The sequence below is a fragment of the Labeo rohita genome, chromosome 12, assembly GCF_022985175.1.
Source record: "Labeo rohita strain BAU-BD-2019 chromosome 12, IGBB_LRoh.1.0, whole genome shotgun sequence".
In the NCBI taxonomy this organism is placed as follows: Eukaryota; Metazoa; Chordata; class Actinopteri; order Cypriniformes; family Cyprinidae; genus Labeo; species Labeo rohita.
Genome location: NC_066880.1, coordinates 10606035 through 10629143, shown reverse-complemented (window position 1 = coordinate 10629143; position 23109 = coordinate 10606035). Strand labels below are relative to the sequence as shown.

The following is a 23109-nucleotide window of genomic DNA, read 5'->3' as shown; positions in this document are numbered from 1 at the left end:
TTCCTGTCAGTGGCTCCGCTGAGGTGTGATTCGCGCGTGTATTTGTATTGTCTTTCTCGTTGAATTATGCTTTTGTTGTTTTTTTTAAAAAAAAGATTTCGGGTTTGACAATATTGCGGGTGTCAGATAGCAAGTTAATTGATTCGTATTAAGCGCGGCTTCAGATTTTCTTGGACTCTGATCGCACAAGGAAATGTCGAGGTATGTGTTAACGATGATTTTTCTCATTTTTAAAACAATCTGCTTAGTAATCAAAGCTATGAATGTTGCTGGCGTCATAATGAAAGATACACAACTTCATATATGTCTTTAGTAGTAACCTTGACCTTTCTCGAGACATATGTCATTGGTAAGGTCTAACGTTGATATCATACGGATTGGTCTTTTTAAACAAAAAAAATAATTTCTGCAACTAGAGTCTATTTTCTTGTATTCTAATGTAATATATGTAGAATTGCATTGACTGCACTCTGAAATCAGATTGCATTTAAACAGGATGTTGAGCAACAGAGAACCGGTCAGTTAATGTAGACTGACAACAACTTGATGGAGTTTCTGAGTTTCTTCTGGTACATCTTGTTCTTTTATGTGTGTGCTTGTTTAACCACAACCCAAAGCTAATAATAATCAGACTAAGTACGTTTAACCTAAATTATGTAATGCATAGAAACAAAGCTTTTGGGTGTTGCCACAAAAACACAAGGAGTGCAGCCACTGAAGCACAATAATTGACATTTAACATTAACCGCTTCATTCTCTTCACAGTCCTGATTTTTCTTTAATCCTACTTTATATTATAATGACATTACTAAACAAACTGGGATTAGTAACGATGTAGAGCACAAATGGATAAGCAAAGTGTTATTGCATTTTGTGTTGTGAAGTCAATTGGCCTAGCCGTTAGCAAAAACGTATTTTTAGAACTAGACAGTGTCACATTTGAATTTATTCACATTCCATATTAAAAAAAACAAAAAAAAAACAGTGGAGTGACAGTGACATGTATGGAAGTGAGAAAATAATGAATATTCAATTGCAAGAAATGCCAAAGTAGGTGTAGTGTCCTCACATTAGATTGATAGATTTTTTTACTATTTAAAATAACTGTTTTCTATTTTAATATGTTATAAAATGTAATTTATTCCTGTGATTTCAAAGATGATTTTTTAGCATCATTACTCCAGTCACATGATCCTTCAGAAATCATTCTAATATGTGACCCTGGACCACAAAACCAGTCATAAGGATACATTTTTCAAAATTGAGCTTTATACAACATCCGAAAGCTGAATAAATAAGCTTTCCATTGATGTATGGTTAGGATAGAACAATGTTTGTTCGAGATACAACTATTTCACTATATGGAACCTGAGGATGCAAAAAAATCTAAATATTGAGAAAATCGCCTTTAAAGTCCAAATTAAGTTCTTTGCAATGCATATTACTAATCAAAAATTACGTTTTGATATATTTACAGTAGGAAATTTACAAAATATCTTCATGGAACATGATCTTTACTTAATTTCCTAATGATTTTTGGCATAAAAGAAAAATCTATAATTTTGACCCATACAATGTATTTTTGGCTATTGCTACAAGTATACCCCAGCGACTTAAGACTGGTTTTGTGGTCCAGGGTCACATATTATGATTTGCTGCTCAAAAAAACATTTATTATTATTATTATTGTTGAGAACAGCTGAGTAGAATTTTCTTTGATGAATAGAACGTTCTAGAACAACAGCATTTATCTGAAATAGAAATCTTTTTTAACATTTTAAATCTCTTTATCATCACTTTTGATCAATGTAAGCATGCTTGCTGAATAAAAGTATTAATTTCTATCATTTCTCAGAAAAAAAGAAATGGTATAATGGTATAGTGGAAAAGTGGAAAGCTTTTTATTTCAGATAAATGCTGATCTTTGTATCTTTGTATTCATTAAAGAAAAAATGTACTCTGCTGTTTTAAATATTATTATTATTAATTTTACTAATAATAAATGTTTCTAGACCAGCAAATCAGCACATAAGAATGATTCTGAAGGATCATGTGACACTAAAGACTGGAGTAGTGATGCTGAAAATGTAGCTGTGATCACAGAAATAAATTACATTTTAAAATATATTCAAATAGAAAGCGGCTATTTTAAATAGTAAAAATATTTCACAATATTACTGCTTTTGCTGTACTTTAGATCAGATAAATGCAGGCTTGGTGAGCAGAAGAGCAAATGTTACTGTTCAAAAACTTTTGACTGATAGTGTATATTATGGTTACCATGTTCACATTTTGTGTGAGATGAGTCATTTGTATTCTATCTTCCTCCTCCATGTTCCTTATTTCTCCACCTGTTTTCTCTTCAGATGGATGGCTGGCTTTAGCTCAAGGATAGGGCGATCAGTGGATTAGTAGGGAAGGATGCCACACGCTGACAGTGTCTGGAACTCTAGGAAACGGCTGGCCCCTGTGACTGGTGACGTAGCCAATCGCTGGTTGTTTCGGAGAAGACAGAAAAGATGCCCTTTGACCTCTATAAGTCACTGCAGTAAACACAGACAACTTGCCTGACTACTTCATCTGTTACACTGAGGACCTTAAAGACACTAAAATCCACTGAAACAATGAATATTCTGTCTGCTATAATCGTGTTTGAGAACCTCCATGAGGTCAAGAGGCTGTTCCACTGGGGTCCAATCATCGCCCTGACGGTCATCGGCGTTTGCTCCTCCATGGCCATACTGGACTCCATAATCTGGTACTGGCCGCTAGACACCACTGGAGGCAGCATTAACTTCATCATGCTCATTAACTGGACTGTCCTCATTCTTTACAACTACTTCAATGCCATGTTTGTAGGCCCAGGTTACATTTCTCTAGAGTGGAAACCGGTAAGTCTGTTTTGAGATGTTTTCAGTAAGTTATAATTTTTGAAAGAAGCCTGTTATGCTCACCAAAAGTTTGGGATCAGTAAGATTTTAAATGTTTTTTAAAGAAGGTTCTTATGCTTATCAAGGATTTGTTTATTTAATCAAAAATCCAGAAAAAACAGAAATATTGTGAAATATTATTTTAATGTAAAATAACTGTTTTCTATGTGAATATATTTTCAAATCTAATTTATTCCTGTGATGCAAAGCTGAATTTTCAGGATCATTACTCCAGTCTTCAGTGTCACACAATCCTTCAGAAATCATTCCAATATGCTGGTTTACTATCAATGTTGGAAACAGTTGTGATGCTTAGTATTTTGTTGGAACCTGTGATATTTTCAAGATTTTTTAATAAATTTAAAGTTTAAAAAGAACAGCATAGTTTGTGGTCAGTACATTTTTATTCTTTCTTTTTTTAAAAGAAATTAATACTTTTTTCACCAAGGATGTGCAAAGTTGATAAAAAAGTGATCCTGAAAAAATAATCACAGGTTCTAAAAAATATTAGCCAGCACAACTGTTTCTAACATTGATAAGAGAAGTACTTAATCAGCGTATTAGAATGATTTCTGAAGGATCATGTGACACTGGAGAAATGGCTGATGAAAATTCAGCTTTGCATCACAGAAATAAATTATATTTTAAAATAGATTAAAACAGAAAACCATTATTTCAAACTGTAATAAAAATTCACAATATTACTGTTTTTTTGTATTTTTGATCAAATAAATATAGCCTTAATGAGCATAATAGAATTCTTTTAAAAAAACATCACAAATCATACTGATCCCAAACTTTTGAAAGGCAGTATATTTGATAAAAACACTGTTTTCTATATTAATTGTAATATTTTAAAATGTTATTCATTCTTGTGAATTAATTTAATGCATCCATGCTGAATAAAAGTATTTCTTTTCAACAAAATCTTACTGACCCCAAACCTTTTAACAGTACTGTATAGAAAGATTTTAAAGCATGTGTCTGTTGTACGATATTGTCTGTCAGCATGTCTAATATGACTTATTTTGTTGTTTGTGTTTTCTAACAGGAGAATCAACAAGATTCAATGTACTTACAGTTCTGTAGAGTGTGCAAAGGCTATAAAGCCCCAAGGTCACATCACTGTCGCAAATGTAACAGGTAGATTTGTTTAAAAAGCTGGTGTCTACTACTGTCGATACATTTTAAAGCTGAAGTGTGAAAAAAAAATCCCATCCCTCTTTAATATGCTATTATAAGTCATTTGTAAGTTAATTTACCTCAAAAATGCAAAAAAAACCCTGCCAAACACAGCATTATTGGCTAAACCAATGGTGTTAGTTTGGGGCTGGACTATACCATTTAAAGTATTTAAGACACCTGTTTGAAAACAATCGTTGCATTTTCATTTTGATGACACTAGATGCGCATTACAGACTTTAGCTTTAAAGAGATAGTTAAAGGAGAAGTCCACTTCCAGAACAACAATTTACAAATAATATACTCACCCTCTTGTCATCCAAGATGTTCATGTCTTTCTGTCTTCAGTCGTAAAGAAATTATGGTTTTTGAAGAAAGCATTTTTTTTTTCCATATAATGGACTTCAATGGTGCCCCAATTTTGAACTTGCAAAATGCAGTTTAAATGCAGCTTCAAAGGGCTCTAAACGATCCCATCCACAGAAGAAGGTCTTATCTAGCGAAACGGAAACTAGCTCTGGGATGCGCGTCCACGACGCTAACATTACGTGCTATGGAATCACATCTAAGTTCATCATCTGTATACTCCAGCTCAGAAAGGTAGGATATGGCGAAAAACTCCGTCTCATTTTCTCCTACAACTTCAGAATCATCTGACATCGTTGTACTTCTTTGTTTGTAAACAGCATTTGACATTATACTTCCACTTACGTAGTCTTTGCACGTTCGCTTTGTAAACACTGGGTCTGTAGTTCCGCCTACATTGCGTGTGACCTTTCGACGTGTTCCGCAGTTTGTAGCGTCGTGGACGCACAACCCAGAGGTAGTGCTACACAAGCTTTTGTGCTTAAAAAGTATAAAAAATTTTATTTTTAGAAAAAACGACAGATCGTTTCCCTTTTTCCGTGGATGGGATTGTTTAGAGCCCTTTGAAGCTGCATTTAAACTACATTTTGCAAGTTCAAATTTGGGGCACCATTGAAGTCCATTATATGGAAAAAAAAAATGCGTTTCTCAAAAAAACATAATTTCTTCACAACTGAAGAGAGAAAGATATGAACATCTTGGATGACAAGGAGGTGAGTAAATTATTTGTAAATTGTTGTTCTGGAAGTGGAGTTCTCCTTTAAGCCAAAATTTTTAATTTTATTCATGTTGTTCCAAACCTGTAGACCAGGGGTGTCAAACTCAGTTCAGATTTAGCCCTAATTAAACACACCTGATCCAGCTAATCAAGTCATTCAGGCTTGTTTGACAACTATATGGTTTGTGTGTTAGAGCAGGGTTAGAACTAAACTTTGCAGGGCTTCGCCCTCTAGGACCGGAGTTTGACACCCCTGCTGTAGACCCAAACATTTCTGAAAATAGTCATACAGGTTTGAAACTATGTGCAAATTTTAACTGTTAAATTTCATTTATTATTAAACCACTATGTGCTTATATGTCAAACATGTATAATTAATATAAAAATGGTTTCTTGTCTCAGGTGTGTGATGAAGATGGATCATCATTGTCCCTGGATCAACAACTGCTGTGGTCATTTGAATCATGCGTACTTTACCAGCTTCCTCCTGCTTGCTCCACTGGGCTGCATTCATGCGGCGCTAATATTTATCATGACCATGTACACTCAACTTTACGATCGGGTAAGTGTTTTCTCACATCGTTTCTTCTTATTTTTGTTGTAATTTATTGTAATAACAAGCAATAGCTGTGGCATGGACATGTAATGTAAAACATTACCTGAAAACGTAAATTCAGGAAGGGCTAGGCTAAGCTTCTGTTGATATGTTCATATATTCATTTCATGATGACTAATGCTCAGGCTGAGTTTCCTTAGTCATGGTTGGTGTGGTGATGTTCTGCACATTTTCTTGGCTTCAGATCTCGTTTGGCTGGAGCTCAGTGAAGATTGACATGAGCGCCGCACGGCATATCCACAATCCCATCATGCCTTTCAGCATTGCAGCATTTGCAGCTACTCTCTTTGCTCTGGGATTGGCACTGGGTACTACTATTGCCGTTGGGATGTTGTTTTTTATCCAGGTAGGATATGATTTGTCATTTTGCTTCTTTATTTTCTTTCACAAAAAAGTGTTTAATCCAGTTTGTTTGTGAGGATATTTCCTGTAAGTGAATTTGGATCTGAAATTTTCTCTTTTCTTTTAGATGAAGGTGATTCTTCGAAACAAAACCTCAATAGAAGTGTGGATTGAAGAGAAAGTAAGCTTGTTTACAGTATGCTTGTCAGCTAAATGAGGTGACATAATCCAATATTCCTTCCCTAATCCAATACACAGCAACACTCTTTCAGGAATAGTCTTTTAAAGACTTCCCTGAACTATGAGCACTTAATGTTATTAAAATCTACACACATAGAGGTGCAAAAAGTCTCTTATTTTCACCAAGACTGCATTTATTTGATCAAAATTACAGTAAAACCAGTAATATTGTAAATATTATTATAAATTAATGTATTTATTTATTTTATTTAAACATTTAGCTTTATTATTTTTTTATTCTATTTTTTTATTTTTGGTAACTTAACTGGTAAAACATTCTTAATCATGTCATTGTTGGAAACAGTTTTGCTGCTGAAAATTGTGATGCTTTTTCAAGATTTTTGATGAATAAAAACTAAACAGCAATTATTTAAAAAAGTTTAACATTTTAAGTCTTTATTTTCACTTCTGATCAATTTAATGTCTCATTGCTAAATAAAAGTATTAATTTCTTTAAAAAAAAAAAAACATACTGACCACAAATTTTTGAACAGTAGTGTAATCATTCAGAATTTAAGTCATTTTGAATTGTTCTTGAAATGTAATTATGGAAGCCTGTATAAAAAATAAAAAAAGGTAATTGCGACATTATCTCCCAATTCTAATTCCAATTTTGTTTTTTGCAATTTTTTTTCGAAGAATTGCATGATACAAATGCACAGTTCTGACTTTTTTTCCACTATTTCGAGTTTACAATCTGGCAATTCAGATTTTTTTCTCAGAATTTTGAGTTTAAGATCTTGCAGTTCTAACTTTTTTCTCAGAATTGCATGATACAAACACAATTCTGACTTTTTTTTTCACAATTTTGAGTTTACAGTGTCACAATTCTTATTTTTTTCTCAGAACTGTGTGATGCAAACACACAATTCTGACTATTTTCACTATTTCGAGTTTACAGTCTTACAATTATTATTTTTTTTTCCCCAGAATTGCATGAAACAAACAATTCAGACTTTTTTTTTTGTTCACAATTTCGAGTTTCCAATCTCGCAGTTCTAACCTTTTTTTTTCAGAATTCCGTCATACAAACAATTCTGACTTTTTTTTTGCGCAATTTTGAGTTTACGATCTCGCAGTTCTAACTTTTTTCTCAGAATTGCATGATACAAACACAATTCAGACTTCTATTTTTTTGCAATTTCGAGTTTACGATCTCGCAGTTCTAATTTTTTTTCTCAGAATTGCATGATAAACACACACAATTCTGACTTTTTTTGCATTTTTGAGTTTACAGTCTTACAATTCTGATTTTTTTTCGCCATTTCAAGTTTACGATCTTGCAATTCTAACTTTTTTTTAACTTTTTTTTTACAATTGCGTGAAAAACATTTCTGACTTTTTTTTTTTTGCATTTTTGAGTTTACAATCTCGCAATTCTGACTTTTCGCTATTTCGAGTTTACAGTCTCACAGTTCAAACTTTTTCTCAGAACTGCGTGATATAATTCAGACTATTTTTTTTTTTGCAATTTTGAGTTTACAATCTTGCAATTCTGACCTTTTTTTTTTTTTTCGCAATTTTGAGTTTACAATCTCGCAATTCAAACTTTTTTTCTCAGAATTGCGTCATACAAATAGAATTCTGACCTTTTTTTTTTTTTTTGCAATTTTGAGTTTACGATCTCTAAGTTCTAACTTTTTTCTCAGAATTGTGATACAAACACAATTCTGACTTTTTTTTACAATTTTGAGTTCACGAGTTGAGTTTATATCTCACAATTCTGACTTTATAACTTACAATTCTAAAGAAAAAAAGTTTTGCAAGTTTGTATTACGCAATTCTGAGAAAAACAAATCAGAATAGCAAGATGTCAACTCACAATTGCGAGAAAAAAGATGAAACCCTATGGAAGCATAGGAAAAAGACCACCTGTAAATTCACCTAGTCTTCTGTGTTTTATTTACATTAAAGCAAGAATCTCTGTGTTTACCAGGCCAAAGATAGAATCCAGTACTACCAAACGGGTGAAGAATTTATCTTCCCCTATGACCTTGGCAGCCGATGGGAGAACTTCAAGCAGGTGTTCACCTGGTCTGGCTCCCCAATAGGAGATGGAATCGAATGGCCTGTGCATGAAAAGTGTAACCAGTACACTCTAACCGTATGTGCTCAACATAACACATATCAATCAATATCATTCACTAGATATTACATTACAGTCTTATACAGTTCTATTAGCTTATTGTGTAATGATATTTTTGTTTCCTCTTTATTCAGATTGAGCAGCTGAAGCAAAAACATGATAAACGCCAAAGGAGTGTGAGTATTGCCGTAATCACTTTTAAACACAAGAGGGCAGCATTTACTAAAGATCTGACACAATGGTGCCCGTCTGCTTCACAGGTGGAGTACAGAGTGGTGGAGGACTACAATGGCGCTTGTTGCCCGTTGGGAAAGGGTCTAAATACTTTCTTTAGGACACCTTGTACGGAGGAACCAAGGATTCAACTCACAAAGGGAGAGACCATTTTTGCTACAAGAGGAACAAAGTGAGCCATCTTTTTTAGTTGTTTTAAAGAGACAGGTTACCCAAAAATGAAAATTTACCCTCATTAATTATTCACCCTCATGTCGTTCCAAACCCGTAAGACCTTCGTTCACCTTCAGAACAAAAATTAAGATATTTCTGATCAAACCCGAGAGCTTTCTAACCTTAAAATGACATGTAAACCACTGATGTCACATGAATGTTAGCATAAAAATGTTAAAAAAAATATATGTTCTTTTTAATTAACAGGTGGTGGATGTATGGAGACAAAGTTTTGAATGAGGAACAGGCTAAAGGTAAAGTTTTTAACGTTATATGATTAAATTCAGTAATTTCATAAGCTTTTCATAAGCTTGATGATTAAAATTATGTCTCCCTATAGTTGGAGTGCGAATTAGAGGATGGTTTCCACGCCGCTGTGTTGAGAAGTGTCATTATGACTCGGCGAACAATTCGACAAGTGAAGAAAAGAAAGAGCAATGATACAGAATTATATATTTCACAGCTCGCTTTGAACAGAGGACCTAAAATTAGGGTCTGAACCCTGCTGAGATGCAAATTTCTTTCTGATTCTTTTGTAAAGCTGTTCAATGGCACCAGCGCTAAGTGTTGAAGCAAACCGATACTGACAGACGCCCCAAAGTTATTAACTTGCGTAACTTAATAACATTTCATTTCCAAAGAACAGCTGCCAGAGAAGCTGGCAAATGAGAAAGAAATAGAGGTTCTATAAAAAAACGGGATTGGGGCATATGGCAGTATATTCTTAAAAGGGGGTTATTAAGATGTCTACTTGAAACTTATTTCTTCTTCTTGCCTTTCTCTTACTCGCTTGCTCTCTCTTGATCGTCGATGCCCACACTGATTATGCAAAGCCTTTTTTTCCAATTGTAACAAGGTCTTTGTCATGCAAATTGTCTGAATTGTTTATATAATTGAAATAACAATTTGATTTTATTTTTGATGGCTTACTTTTTTGTAAAACTGATGTCAACCTCGCTGAAGTTTTCTGAGACAAATAAACAGCCGTGATCTGTATAGTAATTTCGTAATTTTATTTTCTTCGTATTTTTAATGGAAAGCAACCACAAAATTCGTTTCTACTCCACAAAGCACCTGTATGTAAATATAAGTGTTTATTTAATTGATGTACTGTCATTGGCATATTAATGTTTTCACATTTTCTTCCTTGGAAAAAAAAATAAATTAACATTCTTTGGTATTCATTAAATCTTTACGTTTGTACATTTGTTTTATAACATATCCAGACTAATCATAATGTCTTTTTGACTGACAGTGGGTCTCTTGGGCGCAGATTGATACATTGATACAGTGCTTACAAAATATTACATCTTTGAGGAAATATAGAAAAACATCACAACACAAACATCACTCATAAATACATGGTCACACCACAGTATATCCTCAGCACTACATGTTAGCATAAAGATTCTTAATTTGGACTTGAAAGAATTTAGTGAGATCTGCCCGTTTGGCTTTCAGTGTTGGAGTGAGGAGACCGTTTTCTATTGTGAACATGTCGGGATGAAGGTACAGGTCTTTTACCTTGAAAAGAGAACATAACTATATTAGACCAGGGTCGGACAATTAAGGCTTGTGGCAAAATGCCCCACAAATGCAAGATAAGGGGGCAAAAAACTTTCTCCTGGACAATTAAACAATGTATTTTGGCAGTTGCCATTAAAATGAAATGTGAAAATGATTGAAAAGTCTAATTCACGGAAATATATTTAGATATGCTCACTGCATATCCTCCTCTCCTGAGCTCCTCTTTTTATATGTATAAAACAGATACAATTTTAAACAGTCTATTGACAGCAATTTAAAATATTGATTAAAGTAATTTTACGTAAATTTAAGTAGCTATTTGACATTAAAGACAACATATTAGGTTATGGTGATAATAATAAAAAATAATAATAAAGTGATTATAAAAATTGACTTAACAAATGTAAAGCCTCTAGATCAAATTTAGGGGGCAACTTTTGCCCCTCACTGGAAAAGTTATTTTTCTGATCCTGTATTAGACATTCAATTAAATGAAAAGAAAACCACACGATGCATCAAAATAACATCAACATTCACGACTTGTTTGTTTTAAAATGTTTTGGACTGTTTTCCATTGTAAATGGTGCTTGACCTGTGCATATATCTTCAGATGAGATGTCTCATTAAAAGTTTAATATGTCTTTATAGATTACTAAAAACAGCCTTTTGCTTCACAAGACGTTAATTGATCAAATGGAGTTGTGTTGTGGATTATTGTGATGTTTTTATCAGCCATTTGGACTTTCATTCTGCCGGCTCCCATTTACAAATTTGTATTGGAAGAGCTATAATATTAACACTAATATATGCTAATAATAGCCTAAAGGATCATAAAATTGCTTACTTGTTCAAATGACTTCAGCCCTGCTTCACGCCCCAGCTTGTTGAGGTCAGAGATTATTGCTTTCTTGACTTCCTATAATACAATGAAGATTATTGAGCAAAACTTTTTAGTCATATTGTCATACAAGTTTTGCACGTGCAAAGGTAAAGTATGTAAATAAACACAACGTACCTGATTTTTACAAAGCTCCTCAAGTGAACCTTTCACTCCTAGTTTTTCTGCAAAACCTGGCAATACTTCTGGGTCTGGCACCACTATGGCCACCAAAGTGGACTGGACACATTCAATTTGAAGATATTAGGCTACATAATAATATATGTAAAACCAGAATTTTTAATCAGAGATAGCAAGGAATTCATAAATTTCACCTGTAAACTGTCACCATGCACAAACACTTGGGCGACTGGAGCGCTCCTAATGTAAACGTTTTCAATCTTTTCTGGTGCAATGTATTCGCCTTGAGCCAGTTTGAAGATGTTTTTCTTTCTGTCGATGATCTTCAGCACTCCACTCTGGTAAAATGAATAGAAAACATAACTTCCATTTGATTCAGTTTCCAGATATTCAAATAGTTGTTTCTCAGCCAAATATTGTTCTATTCTTCAGCTTTCAGATGTATAAATCTCAGTTTAAAAAAATTGACCATTATGACTGGTTTTGTGGTCCAGGGTCATGTATTTTATTCCAAACAAGGGATCTTACAGGCAGCCATTTGCCGATATCTCCAGTGTGCAGCCATCCATCTTTATCCAAAGCCTCTGCTGTCCTTTCTGGGTCATTGAGATATCCACGAAACACATTCTTCCCTTTGACACAAACCTAAAATGAAACACCACAGCTATAAGATGTTTCAATGACATTTTAGTTCATGGTTTATAAAAATGATGTTCCATTACCTCTCCTTCACCGTTGGATGCAAAGTAATTCATTTCCTCCACATCAACAAGTTTGACAATGTTACATGGAATAGGAACTCCAACATGACCTGAAATCAACAGGATATTTAATAAATCAGTGCTACGTGTTTTTACACAGAAAAAAAAAGATTTTCAGTTAAAGTAACCAACCAGTATTCCAGTCTCCCGGTATGGTAAAAGAGCAGGCCGCAGTGCATTCTGTCTGGCCGTATGCCTCAAATATCTGGAAGTAGGCCAGTGATAAAGGGGTCAGGATTGGGTCACTGTGACACCAGATCAATACACATAAATATACACACCCTTCTCTGACACTGGCCATGTTTATTAAAGGGATAGTTCACCCAAAAATTTAAATTAACCCATAATTTACATATGCTCAAGCTATCCTAGGTGTACATGACTTTCAGACAAATACAATTTGAGTTATATTAAAAATGTCCTTGTTCTTCCAAGCTTTATAATGGCAGTGAATGGGTGTTGATTTTTTGAATTCCAATAAAGTTCATCCATCCATTCTAAAAAGTACTCCACATGACTCCAGGGGGTTAATAAAGGCCTTCTCAAGTGAGTCAATGTGTTTGTGTAAGAAACTCATGAAAGTCTCATGAGAACTCAGATTTGTTTAAAGCACACAAACCAGGACAAACTAGTCTCCTTTATTAGTCTTTTTTAACCCCCTGGAGCTATGTGGAGAACTTTTTATGACTGGTGGATGCACTTTATTGGACTTCAAAATCTCAGGAGCCTCCGATATATTAAAACTCTGATATATTAAAAACTCTCCCACAATAAAGCACCACTCCATCAAATTGTCTTTTATAAGCCAAAACAGAAGCCATATAGTTCATCATACCTGGCACCCGAGGCTTGCCCGGAGAAATGTGAGCACAGTTGCAGAAATGGGAGCAGCCCCTGTCACCATCGCCCTCACGCGACCCCCGAGAGATTCCTGCAGAAGACATTTCAAAACGTTCCAGAGCCATTTCTCACAAGATCACCACTCTTTCCTGACAAATATGAAAAACCTCCCATCTGGTCTGTTGGGGATACCTGCACTTTGTGAAAGATGAGTTTGTCCCATATGCTGTCGTTCCTAATAATGCCCTGTTTGACCTCTGCACATTTCTTCTCAATGGCAAAGTTCAGAAGCCATTTCTTAAATGGAGTCTGGGCACCACTCTGGACCTGGAAGTCAGCAGAAAGTGAAAAATGAAAGGCTTAAAGAGCATTTCATTGGTGATCTGTGTGTAAATGTACAAATAAATGCATACATAGTAGTCAACACTTGAAGTGGATCACAAAAAGTTAATCAAAGTTGTCCTAAGACATAAACGGGTATTGTTTTGGTTTTAGGACAGCTTTGATGAAAGGGTTTGATCCACTTCAAATGTTGACTAGTGCATAACAAAACTCTTCAGTGAACTTGAACATTGGCGGGTAACTCATCCCACATGTTTGTGCTATGGATGTGATTTAAAACTCTTTAATGTAAGTCTGAGTTTTAAAGAAGTTGCTCACTTCCAGAACAAAAATGTACTCACCCCCTTGTTAACCAAGATGTTCATGTCTTCCTTTCTTCAGTCATAAAGAAATTATGTTTCTTGAGCAAAACATTTCAGGAATGTTCTCCATACGATGGACTTCTATTGTGCCCCTGAGTTTGAACTTCCAAAATGTGGCTTCAAAGGGCTCTAAATGATCCCAGCCGAGGAAGAAGGGTCTTATCTAGCGAAATGATCGGTTATTTTCTTCAAAAAAATAAACGTATATACTTTTTAACCTCAAATGCTCATCTTGTCTTGCTCTGCGTGAACTCTGTGTATTCCGGTTCATGACAGTTAGGGTATGTCAACAAACTCCCATCTCATTTTCTTCTCCAACTTCAAAATCGCCCTACATCGCTGTTTTACCTTTTTTTGTAAAGGACATTTGATCTTCTTTGCATGTTCACTTTGTAAACACTGGGTCGGTACTTCTGCAGCGATGTAGGACAATTTTGAAGTTGGAGGAGAAAATTTAAGGAGGAAAAAAATGTTGTTTCAATAGATAAGACCCTTCTTTCTCTCCCTTTGAAGCTGCATTTAAACTGCATTTTGGAAGTTCAAACTAGGGGCACCATATCAGTCCATTATACAGAGAGAAATCCTGAAATGTTTTCCTCAAAAAACATACTTTCTTTACAACTGAGGAAAGAAAGAAATGAAGTGAGTAAATTATCTGTAAATGTTTGTTCTGGAAGTAAACTTTTCCTTTAACACTGTGACAAATGATGAGCTACAGAACATTTTGTTAATTGGTTGGTTTGTATTACTACTGTGTTGTGCTTTGTAACTCCACTCACTTGTTTTATTAGTCTAAAGTCTGAGTACTGCAATCGGTCATATATACACACACACACACACACACACAACAAGTCTTTTGTACTGTGTAGTTTCATACCTTGTCGTAAACACGATTCAGAAGCCGTGGAACCACTGGGAATACAGTAGGCTGCAGGGTTTTCATATCGTCTGGTAGAAGTCTGATATCACCTTGGAAAAACCCAACTCTTCCCCCTACACTGTACAGCACTGTCTGATACACATGAATGAGAACAAGCAACCATAACTTTAGTTTTCTTCTTCTGTAAAAGAATTTCATCTATGTGATTTATAAAAGATTCTAGTACATGACACTGAAAATTTGAAAGACCTTCAAGAATGTTTCATCAAAGATGATGGTGAGCATCACATATGAAAGAGCGGCTTACCTGTACAACTCTTTCAAACATATGCGCCAGCGGCAAAAACGAGATGGACACGTCGGATGGAACGGGCACAAAGACGCTCTGAAGAAACATGGATTTGGCATCCAACATTAAAAATCTACAGTCCCACAGAGCCTTTGTAAAAATCATGTAGCCATCATACTGACATACCGCACCTCAAAGGTCTTAACCACGCCGGCTGCATCTGCAACCACATTTTCATGGGTCAGCATGGCTCCCTTTGGATCCCCTGAAGCAGAGAATACAGAATGAAAGCTCACACACATACAGTAGAACACACCACAATATTCACTAGAGGTGGAGCAGAATTCGCTTCACAGAAATATCAGCAGTTGTGAAACAATAGAATAGATTACATCACTTACCTGTGGTTCCACTTGTAAAGCAAATAATACTTAGGTCTTCTGGTTTTGGTGGCTGACAAAAAAAAAAAAAATCAAGGCACAATGAGCTTGTCGATCACACTGATAAATACTATTTGCTAAATGCATTTCAATTCATAATTAACCAATTACTCACAACAGGCTTGTGATGGTTGTCCTTTCCCAATGCCTAAAAAATTCACAAATGTTTTTAAATATATATTCTGTTCTCTGACTTTGAAAGATATCAGAGTCTTTAATATTTTGTTGTGCTGTCAGTGTACCTCTACATCTTTCAGGGACAGGATGTCCACACTGATCTTAGAGCCTCTATCAATCAATGCAGAATCATAGGGGTCCATGAGAATGATGGTTTTCAAGACAGGTGTGAGGTTTTTCTCACAATTATCCAGCAGCATTTCTGCCTTGTCCTGCTTATCGCATATCACTGTGGATATCTTTGCTGCGGAGATAAATGTAATACTTAAAGGTGACATATCATGAAAATTGAACTTTTTCCATGTTTAAGTGCTATAATCGATTCCCTGGTGCATCTACCAACCCAGAAAAAGTGACATTTGGATTTATTGATTTATTTACTGTATATTACACTGCTGCCTCACAGATCTAATATAAATGTGATTTCTTTCCCAGCTGTTTACCTTCTAGGGTTGTCAAAAGGTACCGGGTTCGGTACTTTCGGTACTGAGCGGGAAATGGACGTTTTTAATATTTCAGTACTGAAAGTACCAAACCCAGTACCTTATGACAACCCTATTACCTTCTCAGACATAACTGACTGTTTTTGTAACTCTTGCATGTTTTTAACATAGACAATAAGACATGAAAGAGAACTTTAAGTTAATATTCACATGCCATGTGACAGCTGCTTTCTGTGCGTGTGCTTTAGATGTGTGTACTCAGAAAAGCGTATATCAGAAGTTTAAACTGATATGGTTTTAAATGCATGATTTCATCATGATTGACATGATAATCAAAACCAAACAGATGTTTTTTGGCAGAGTATCTGACGTACAAGCTGTATAGTCATGGCCCTATTCTGGAATAGGGGGCGGGGAGCAGCAGCTCATTTGCATTTAAGGATACAGGCATGAAAACAGCGTATTCCTGCTACCACTCAAAATAGGCATTTTCAAAATGATATAATAAATGATCTGTGAGGTATTTCGAGCTGAATCTTCACAGACACATTCTGGGGACACCTGAGACTTATATTACATATTGTAAAAACAGGTGTAGTTCTCGTTTAAAGGTCCAACCACAAAATTACTATGGCATTAAAAAAAAAAAAAAAAAAAAAATAAACAACGTATAAATCAATATTTTCACAAAATTAACCTACGAATGGCTTGCAGTAATTGTCTCTGCATATTAACCTGCCATATTTAGACTTTTAAAAAAATAGCACACTACACCTCTAATTATAATTATATTACATAACTATAATCTGTCATTAGTTAGAGAATTAGAAAAAGAGTTATATGATTATGCAGAGGTAAGCAAAGCAGCTTGAACTCCTGGGGTAAAAGTAGCAAGGTCACTGAGGTCCTTGAAACAATAAAGTCGTCAACATCTGAAGGATTATATAAGTCAGCAGAGTTCAGCAGGTGTGATTACTAAAGCTGCTCTGACGAACACCTCTAATGAAGCAAGCAAGCAAGCAGGCTTAAGTACCTCTATTAATGATGAACACAAGGGCCTCAGATCCCAAGGTGTCGTAAAGAGGCACTGCCACCATGGAATAGGTATAGCAGGCCAGTTCTCCGATAATCCACTGAAAAGAGGGATGAAAGGTTAGTATATGTGTGTACACTACAGTACACTGGAGCATCACTAGTACATTAGCATACATTTCAACAGCCTTGTCTAGGGTATAAATTTATTTAAAGCAATTTTTACTGCGTTTAAATGACGTTTAGATATTTTTAGTGGGAAAATAGGACTGATATATCAGATTTTGATTGACATTCAGACTCATTATGTCACCTCTGGCCGGTTCTGGGCGAAGATGCCTATAAACGATTCTTGCGATGGCTTCTGGCCGCGATGGATAAGTCCGGACCCCAAGAATTCAGCTCTGTCTGAAACCTGAGACAACCAGAGGCAAGCACTGACACAAAAACCTCAGTTTTCCTCACTTTTGAGTTCAAAATTATGTTTGCGGTTGGTACAAATACCTGTTTGTATTTAAGCCACTGATAAGGTTGCCCCTTCTTTCTGAACCCCAAGCATGGTCCATTTCCTGCACGGTACAAATGAAATATCTCAGAGACTAATCACATGCAACTAAGATTAGATGTTAACTAACATAGCTAGCTCGAAAACAGGACTTGATTTAATTTCAAAAGAATTTCAATATTCTGTGTTGCTGTAAATTCTGACCTCGTGACCTCTCACCTGAGACACGTAGTCCTCTTTTAAAAACCTCATATAGAGTTTTGGCATCTTCGTATAAGTACGAGATCAAGTTGTCATCTTTCAAGAGTGCTGTTTTTCTAGCACCACCCTGTAAATAAAAAATTGCCATTAATATGAAGTGCTTACATGTAGAACCATTAAAATCATGCACAAGGGCCTGTGAAATGATACACACACATTGTACAGTACATACAATATTATTAATGTAATACTTCTATTCAGGAAGGATGCATTAAACTGAACAAAAGTGACAGTAAATTATTTTACATTGTCACAAAAAATCTATTATTTAAAAAAAAATGAAATTTCTCACCCCCATGCCATCTAAGATGTTCTTTCTTCAGTCGAAAGAAATTAAAATTTTTGAGGAAAACATTCCAGGATTTTTTTGCATAAAGTGGACTTCAATGGGAAACAACGGGTTAAAGGTCCTAAATTCAATCTGAATGCAGCTTTAAAGGCTCTACACACTCCCAGCTGAGGAATAAGGGTCTTATGTTAAGGGTCTTGGGGCAGTCATGGCCTAATGGTTAGAGAGTAAAGCTTGTAACCCAAAGGTCACTGGTTCAAATCCCGCACCAGCAGGAATTTAAGGTGGGGATTGTGAATGAGCAGCGTTCTTTCCACCTTCAATACCATGACTGGGGTTCTTGAGCAAGGCACTGAACCCCCCATTGCTCCCCAGATGCTGGAGCAATGGCTGCCCACTGCTCTGTGTGTGTGTTTACTTCTCCCTGCTGTGTGTGTGCATTCGTGATGGGTTAAATGCAGAGGGCAAATTTTGAGTATGGCTCACCATACTTGACAATACGTCGTCACTTTTACTTTTTCTTTTCACTTATCTAGTGAAACAATTGATCATTTTCTAAAAAGGAAAAAAAATATATATACTTTTTAACCACAAATGCTTATCTTGCACTAGCTCTGCGATGTTCTTTGTTTATGTACTCCAGTTCAAAACGTTAGGGTAGACGAAAAACTTTTTTTTTCATGACTATGTAATGCATTGAGTTGGATACAGAACTAGTTCAAGACAAGCATTTGTGGTTTAAATGTATAGACATTTTTATTTCACTAGATAAGGCCCTTATTCCTTGGCTGGGAACGTGTAGAGCCCTTTGAAGCTGCACTAAAACTGCAATTTAAAAAAAAAAAAACATTGGTTCCCACTTAAGTCCCCCATATGGAGAAAAATCCTGGAATGTGTTCCACAAAACCCTTAATTTCTTTTTAACTGTAGAAAAAAACTCATGAACATCTTGGATGACATGGGGGTGAGTAAATTATCAGGAATATTTTATTTTTTGGGAACTGAACTAATCCTTTATTAACAATAATAATAATAAATATTTCTTAAGCATCAGGAAATCAGCATATTAGAATTATTTTTGAAGGACTATTTGATATTGAAGAAAATTCAGCTTTGCAATTACAGGAAAAAATTACATTTTGAAATATATTGAAACAGAAAACAGTTAAATTGTAATAATATTGCACAATATTACTGTATATACTGTATACAGTATGTTTAAAATTATGCATATTCATATTATAACACCAGTCATATCAGTAGCCTTAAAAAAAATATATATATATTTACTGTTTGTATTTTATTTGTTAAACCAAATCTAGACTTTTTACGTTTCAGTGCACATTCCAAATCCTGATCTAATTAAAAAGTTATTCTTCAAGTACTTTTACAAGTGCAGCTTTATTCACACAACTAGACATTTGGACTAAATCACTTACGAAATGTTTTACAAAGACAAATGATCAAGTTATAACATATATTACACTGTGTTCAACTAACAAAAGAACGCACTCACCGCTATGCCCACAGTCTGCTGGTTGAGGTCTGTGGGTGGCTGGAGTGGTTTCGGCCTGGTGTTGAGATGGACCAGGGCTACAGCTGCGAGGCTGAACAGAAACACCAGTCCAGAAGTGGACAGCGGGGTAAACAGGAACTCAAATAAGAATTCCATAATACACAGGACGTGCTAAAAAAAGAAAAAGAAAAAGAAACATTATCAAAAAAAAATCTAGAATAACATGGAGGGTCAGTATCATACACAATATAGTATTCTGATGTAATTTTATGTGGTCATCATATCTATATAGGTGAATTTACACAAAGTTCAAGGTTCCTGTAATCACATTAGTGCTGTTTTGACGCTACACTGATTAGAAGGTATTGATGAAGGCAAATATCAGTATGACCTTAGGGGGGGTGAAGGTTAGAGTGCATTGTTGAAGTTTGTTCAAAGGTTGAAGAGCACAATAGAAGAGCAAAATACAGTATGTGTCTGCAGTTCTCCAGTGTTACTAATGTTATCCTTCAACACCTGCCGTATGATCGCCAGTGTTAATAATGCTATTGGATGTGGTACATTATCAACCTACCCAAACATTTATGGAGGTCAAAGTCCAGCAAAGATAATATAACCCTTTTCAGCCTCAAGAGCACCAGCTACCCTTTATAAAAAGCAGCATGAAATGTTTTTATTTATATATTTTTTTTTTCTATGTATATATTTGAGCATAGACTGTAAAAAAAATTGTTCCAAAAAGTTTTCAACATAAAATAATTTGTTACCCCGCCAACTTACAATTTTTTGTTTAGTCAACTTGAAATTTTAAGTTACTTAATGTTAATTTAATTGACAACTGAAATATTTTAGTTGACTAAACAAAAACATTTAAGGCAGTGGGCTAACAACAGAAAAATTTTTGGGCTAAAAAAAAAAAAAGAGAAAATTTCCATTTCCAAAACAAAGATTCACATGTAATGTACTCACCCCCATGTAATCCAAGATTATAATGGATATAACCATATAATGGACTGATTTGGTGCCCCAATTTTGAACTTCCAAAATGCAGTTTAAATGCAGCTTCAAAGGGCTCTAAACGATCCCATCCGCAGAAGAAGGGTCTTATCTAGCGAAATGGAAACTAGTTCTGGGATGCGCGTCCACGACGCTAACGTTACGTACTATGGAATCACATCTAAGTTTATCGTCTGTGTACTCCGGCTCAAAAAGGTAGGATATGGCGAAAAACTCCATCTCATTTTCTCCTACAACTTCAGAATCGTCTGACATCGTTGTACTTTTTTGTTTGTAAACAGCGTGTGACTTTTTACTTCCACTTACTTAGTCTTTGCACGTTCGCTTTGTAAACACTGGGTTTGTAGTTTAAATGCGGCTTCAAACGATCCCAAATGCAGTTGTAAACGATCCCAGCCGAGGAAGAAGGGTCTTATCTAGCGAAACGGTTATTTTCATTAAAAAAATACAATTTATATACTTTTCAATGCCAAACGCTCATCTTTTCTTACTCTACTCCTATTCTGAACTCCGTGTATTCTGACTCAAGACATGGTATGTCGAAAAATTGCATTTTCTCCCTCAACTTAAAAAATCATTTCAAAATCATCCTACATCGCTGCAGAATGACCGACCCAGTCTTTGCAAAGTGAACATGCAAAGGAGATCAAACACCCTCAACAAAAAAGGTAAAACAGCGATATAGAGCGATTTCAAAGTTGAGGGAGAACATAAGATGGGAGTTTTTTGACATACCCCAACTGTCATGAACCGGAACAAAAACAGTCCAGGCAGAGTAAGACAAGACGAGCGTTTGGCATTGAAAAGTATATACATTTTATTATATTTATTAAAATAACTGATCGTTTCACTAGATAAGACCCTTCTTTCTCAGCTGGGATCCTTTACAACTGCATCATTGGATAACAAGGGGGTGAGTAAATTATTTGTAAATTGTTGTTCTCTTTTAAGTTGAAACAAACAGTGTAGTCCACAGATTCACACTTATATTAATACATTAAGTGTCTAATTGTTCAAAACATCTGACTTAAGTCATAATGACGAGAAACCAAAAAGATTTCCGAATGCAACTTCCTCTATGGACACAAGATCTATTTGTTACAAAACATTCCTACTAGTCCTTTTATTTTTTCAGTTTCTACAATATATTTAGTAGTAGCTTACTAGTGGTGACTATGTTAAGGTGATGTACATATGCAGAGATGTATGGTAAAGATCAGTTAATGACGTAAGTGATCTTTACAATACCACCATTTAACTGCTTATTGTTATGCCTAATGTTATGCACTGCTATATAAATATGAAATTAAACAAATAAAGATTTTAGAAGCAAGTACCTGGATAACCTGCAGGAGTCCGGTGTGTCTGTCAGATGATGGCACTGGAAGAAAAAGTCCTGTGAGACCCTTGCACAGGTTTGCTAAAGCCACAAGAAGACTGAGGAAGGAAGGCATGGTCTCAGGTCCAATAAAGCATGCACATGAGTGACCTTTGAACCAATTGCTGCTATCAGTTCCCTGATAATACAAATGACTGAACATAAACAGAATCATGACTATACAGCTAAATCCTGTAAAGTAAATGTGTGTTGCACAAGATTCACAAGTCTGTGCTTTAACGTCTACATGCTGAAAAGTACAACTACACAGTGCTAGCACAAAAGGTGGACTATGACATTTGCCTTTGCTGGTCAGCGTGACATTGAATTGCATGCAGTGTAAAAGTTCGGTTGAAAGTTGCTCCCATTCAAATACTCAGGTTTTTATCACGATTATTTATTACTCTGGTGGTTTGCAGAAACATTTTGCTGATTCAGGTTAAAGCAACTATCAGGGACCCTAAAACCCTTGTTAGCAAGAGAACAGCACTAGGCTACTCATGTCACACCTCCTATTAGCAGCCTTAGTTAAGCATGACACAACATGATCTTACAAACACACACTGTTTTCTAGCCTCAGCATCATTATCACAGCAGTTTAGGAAGGACATCCCAGGTGAACTTTGACATTTGACTGTAATGACAGATAAGATGTGAGCACCTTTGGATTTTGTAATCTGTTCTGATAACAAACAATGAAATTAAAAGAATAAAAGCCGTCAAGGCCTCTGTGGATCTGAGTCTTGTCGACTGAAGTCAGAGTTGGTCAATATAGGCCAAAGTTGAAGTGATACACTCAAAAAGGAAAAAATACAGATCTACATACAAACCTCCCTCCACTTTCCATATTTAGTATGCAACGTCTTACTTACAGAATATGAAACAGTTCAGTTCAATTTGGATGCTTGGGCATAGATAGATAGATAGATAGATAGATAGATTGATTGATTGATTGATTGATAGATAGATAGATAATTACATTTTTACCTTTTGTTGCTTTAAATGCAGCAGAACTTGAGCTGGCATGAACTGCAACAAGTTTGTTTACAACCTGATCCATCCCAGCATGATTTGAATGAACCTAATTTCATATGGTCATGCTAGT

The 23109-nt window shown here is 35.4% G+C and overlaps 2 protein-coding genes across 2 annotated transcripts; one reads left to right on the top strand and one right to left on the bottom strand.

Moving 5' to 3' along the window:
* The first annotated feature begins 2 nt into the window (after window positions 1–2).
* On the top strand, window positions 3–10116 carry zdhhc6 (zinc finger DHHC-type palmitoyltransferase 6). The gene is made up of 11 exons (XM_051123746.1): window positions 3–201; window positions 2367–2891; window positions 3982–4073; window positions 5599–5758; window positions 5997–6158; window positions 6282–6335; window positions 8331–8498; window positions 8615–8656; window positions 8741–8886; window positions 9135–9181; window positions 9268–10116. The coding sequence occupies exons 2-11, from the start codon at window positions 2625–2627 to the stop codon at window positions 9366–9368; spliced, it is 1239 nt and encodes a 412-aa protein (XP_050979703.1). The 5' UTR covers window positions 3–201; window positions 2367–2624; the 3' UTR covers window positions 9369–10116.
* On the bottom strand, window positions 9922–22057 carry acsl5 (acyl-CoA synthetase long chain family member 5). The gene is made up of 21 exons (XM_051123745.1): window positions 21964–22057; window positions 19610–19780; window positions 17763–17871; window positions 17543–17607; window positions 17352–17453; window positions 17040–17139; window positions 15629–15807; window positions 15502–15534; window positions 15348–15399; window positions 15138–15211; window positions 14965–15042; window positions 14655–14789; window positions 13266–13400; window positions 13069–13164; window positions 12366–12438; window positions 12195–12283; window positions 12001–12117; window positions 11667–11810; window positions 11470–11571; window positions 11299–11370; window positions 9922–10451 (listed from the first exon to the last, which is right to left on the bottom strand). Exons 2-21 carry the CDS (start codon window positions 19763–19765, stop codon window positions 10317–10319), a joined length of 2046 nt encoding a protein of 681 aa, XP_050979702.1. The 5' UTR covers window positions 19766–19780; window positions 21964–22057; the 3' UTR covers window positions 9922–10316.
* Window positions 22058–23109: the final 1052 nt, after the last annotated feature.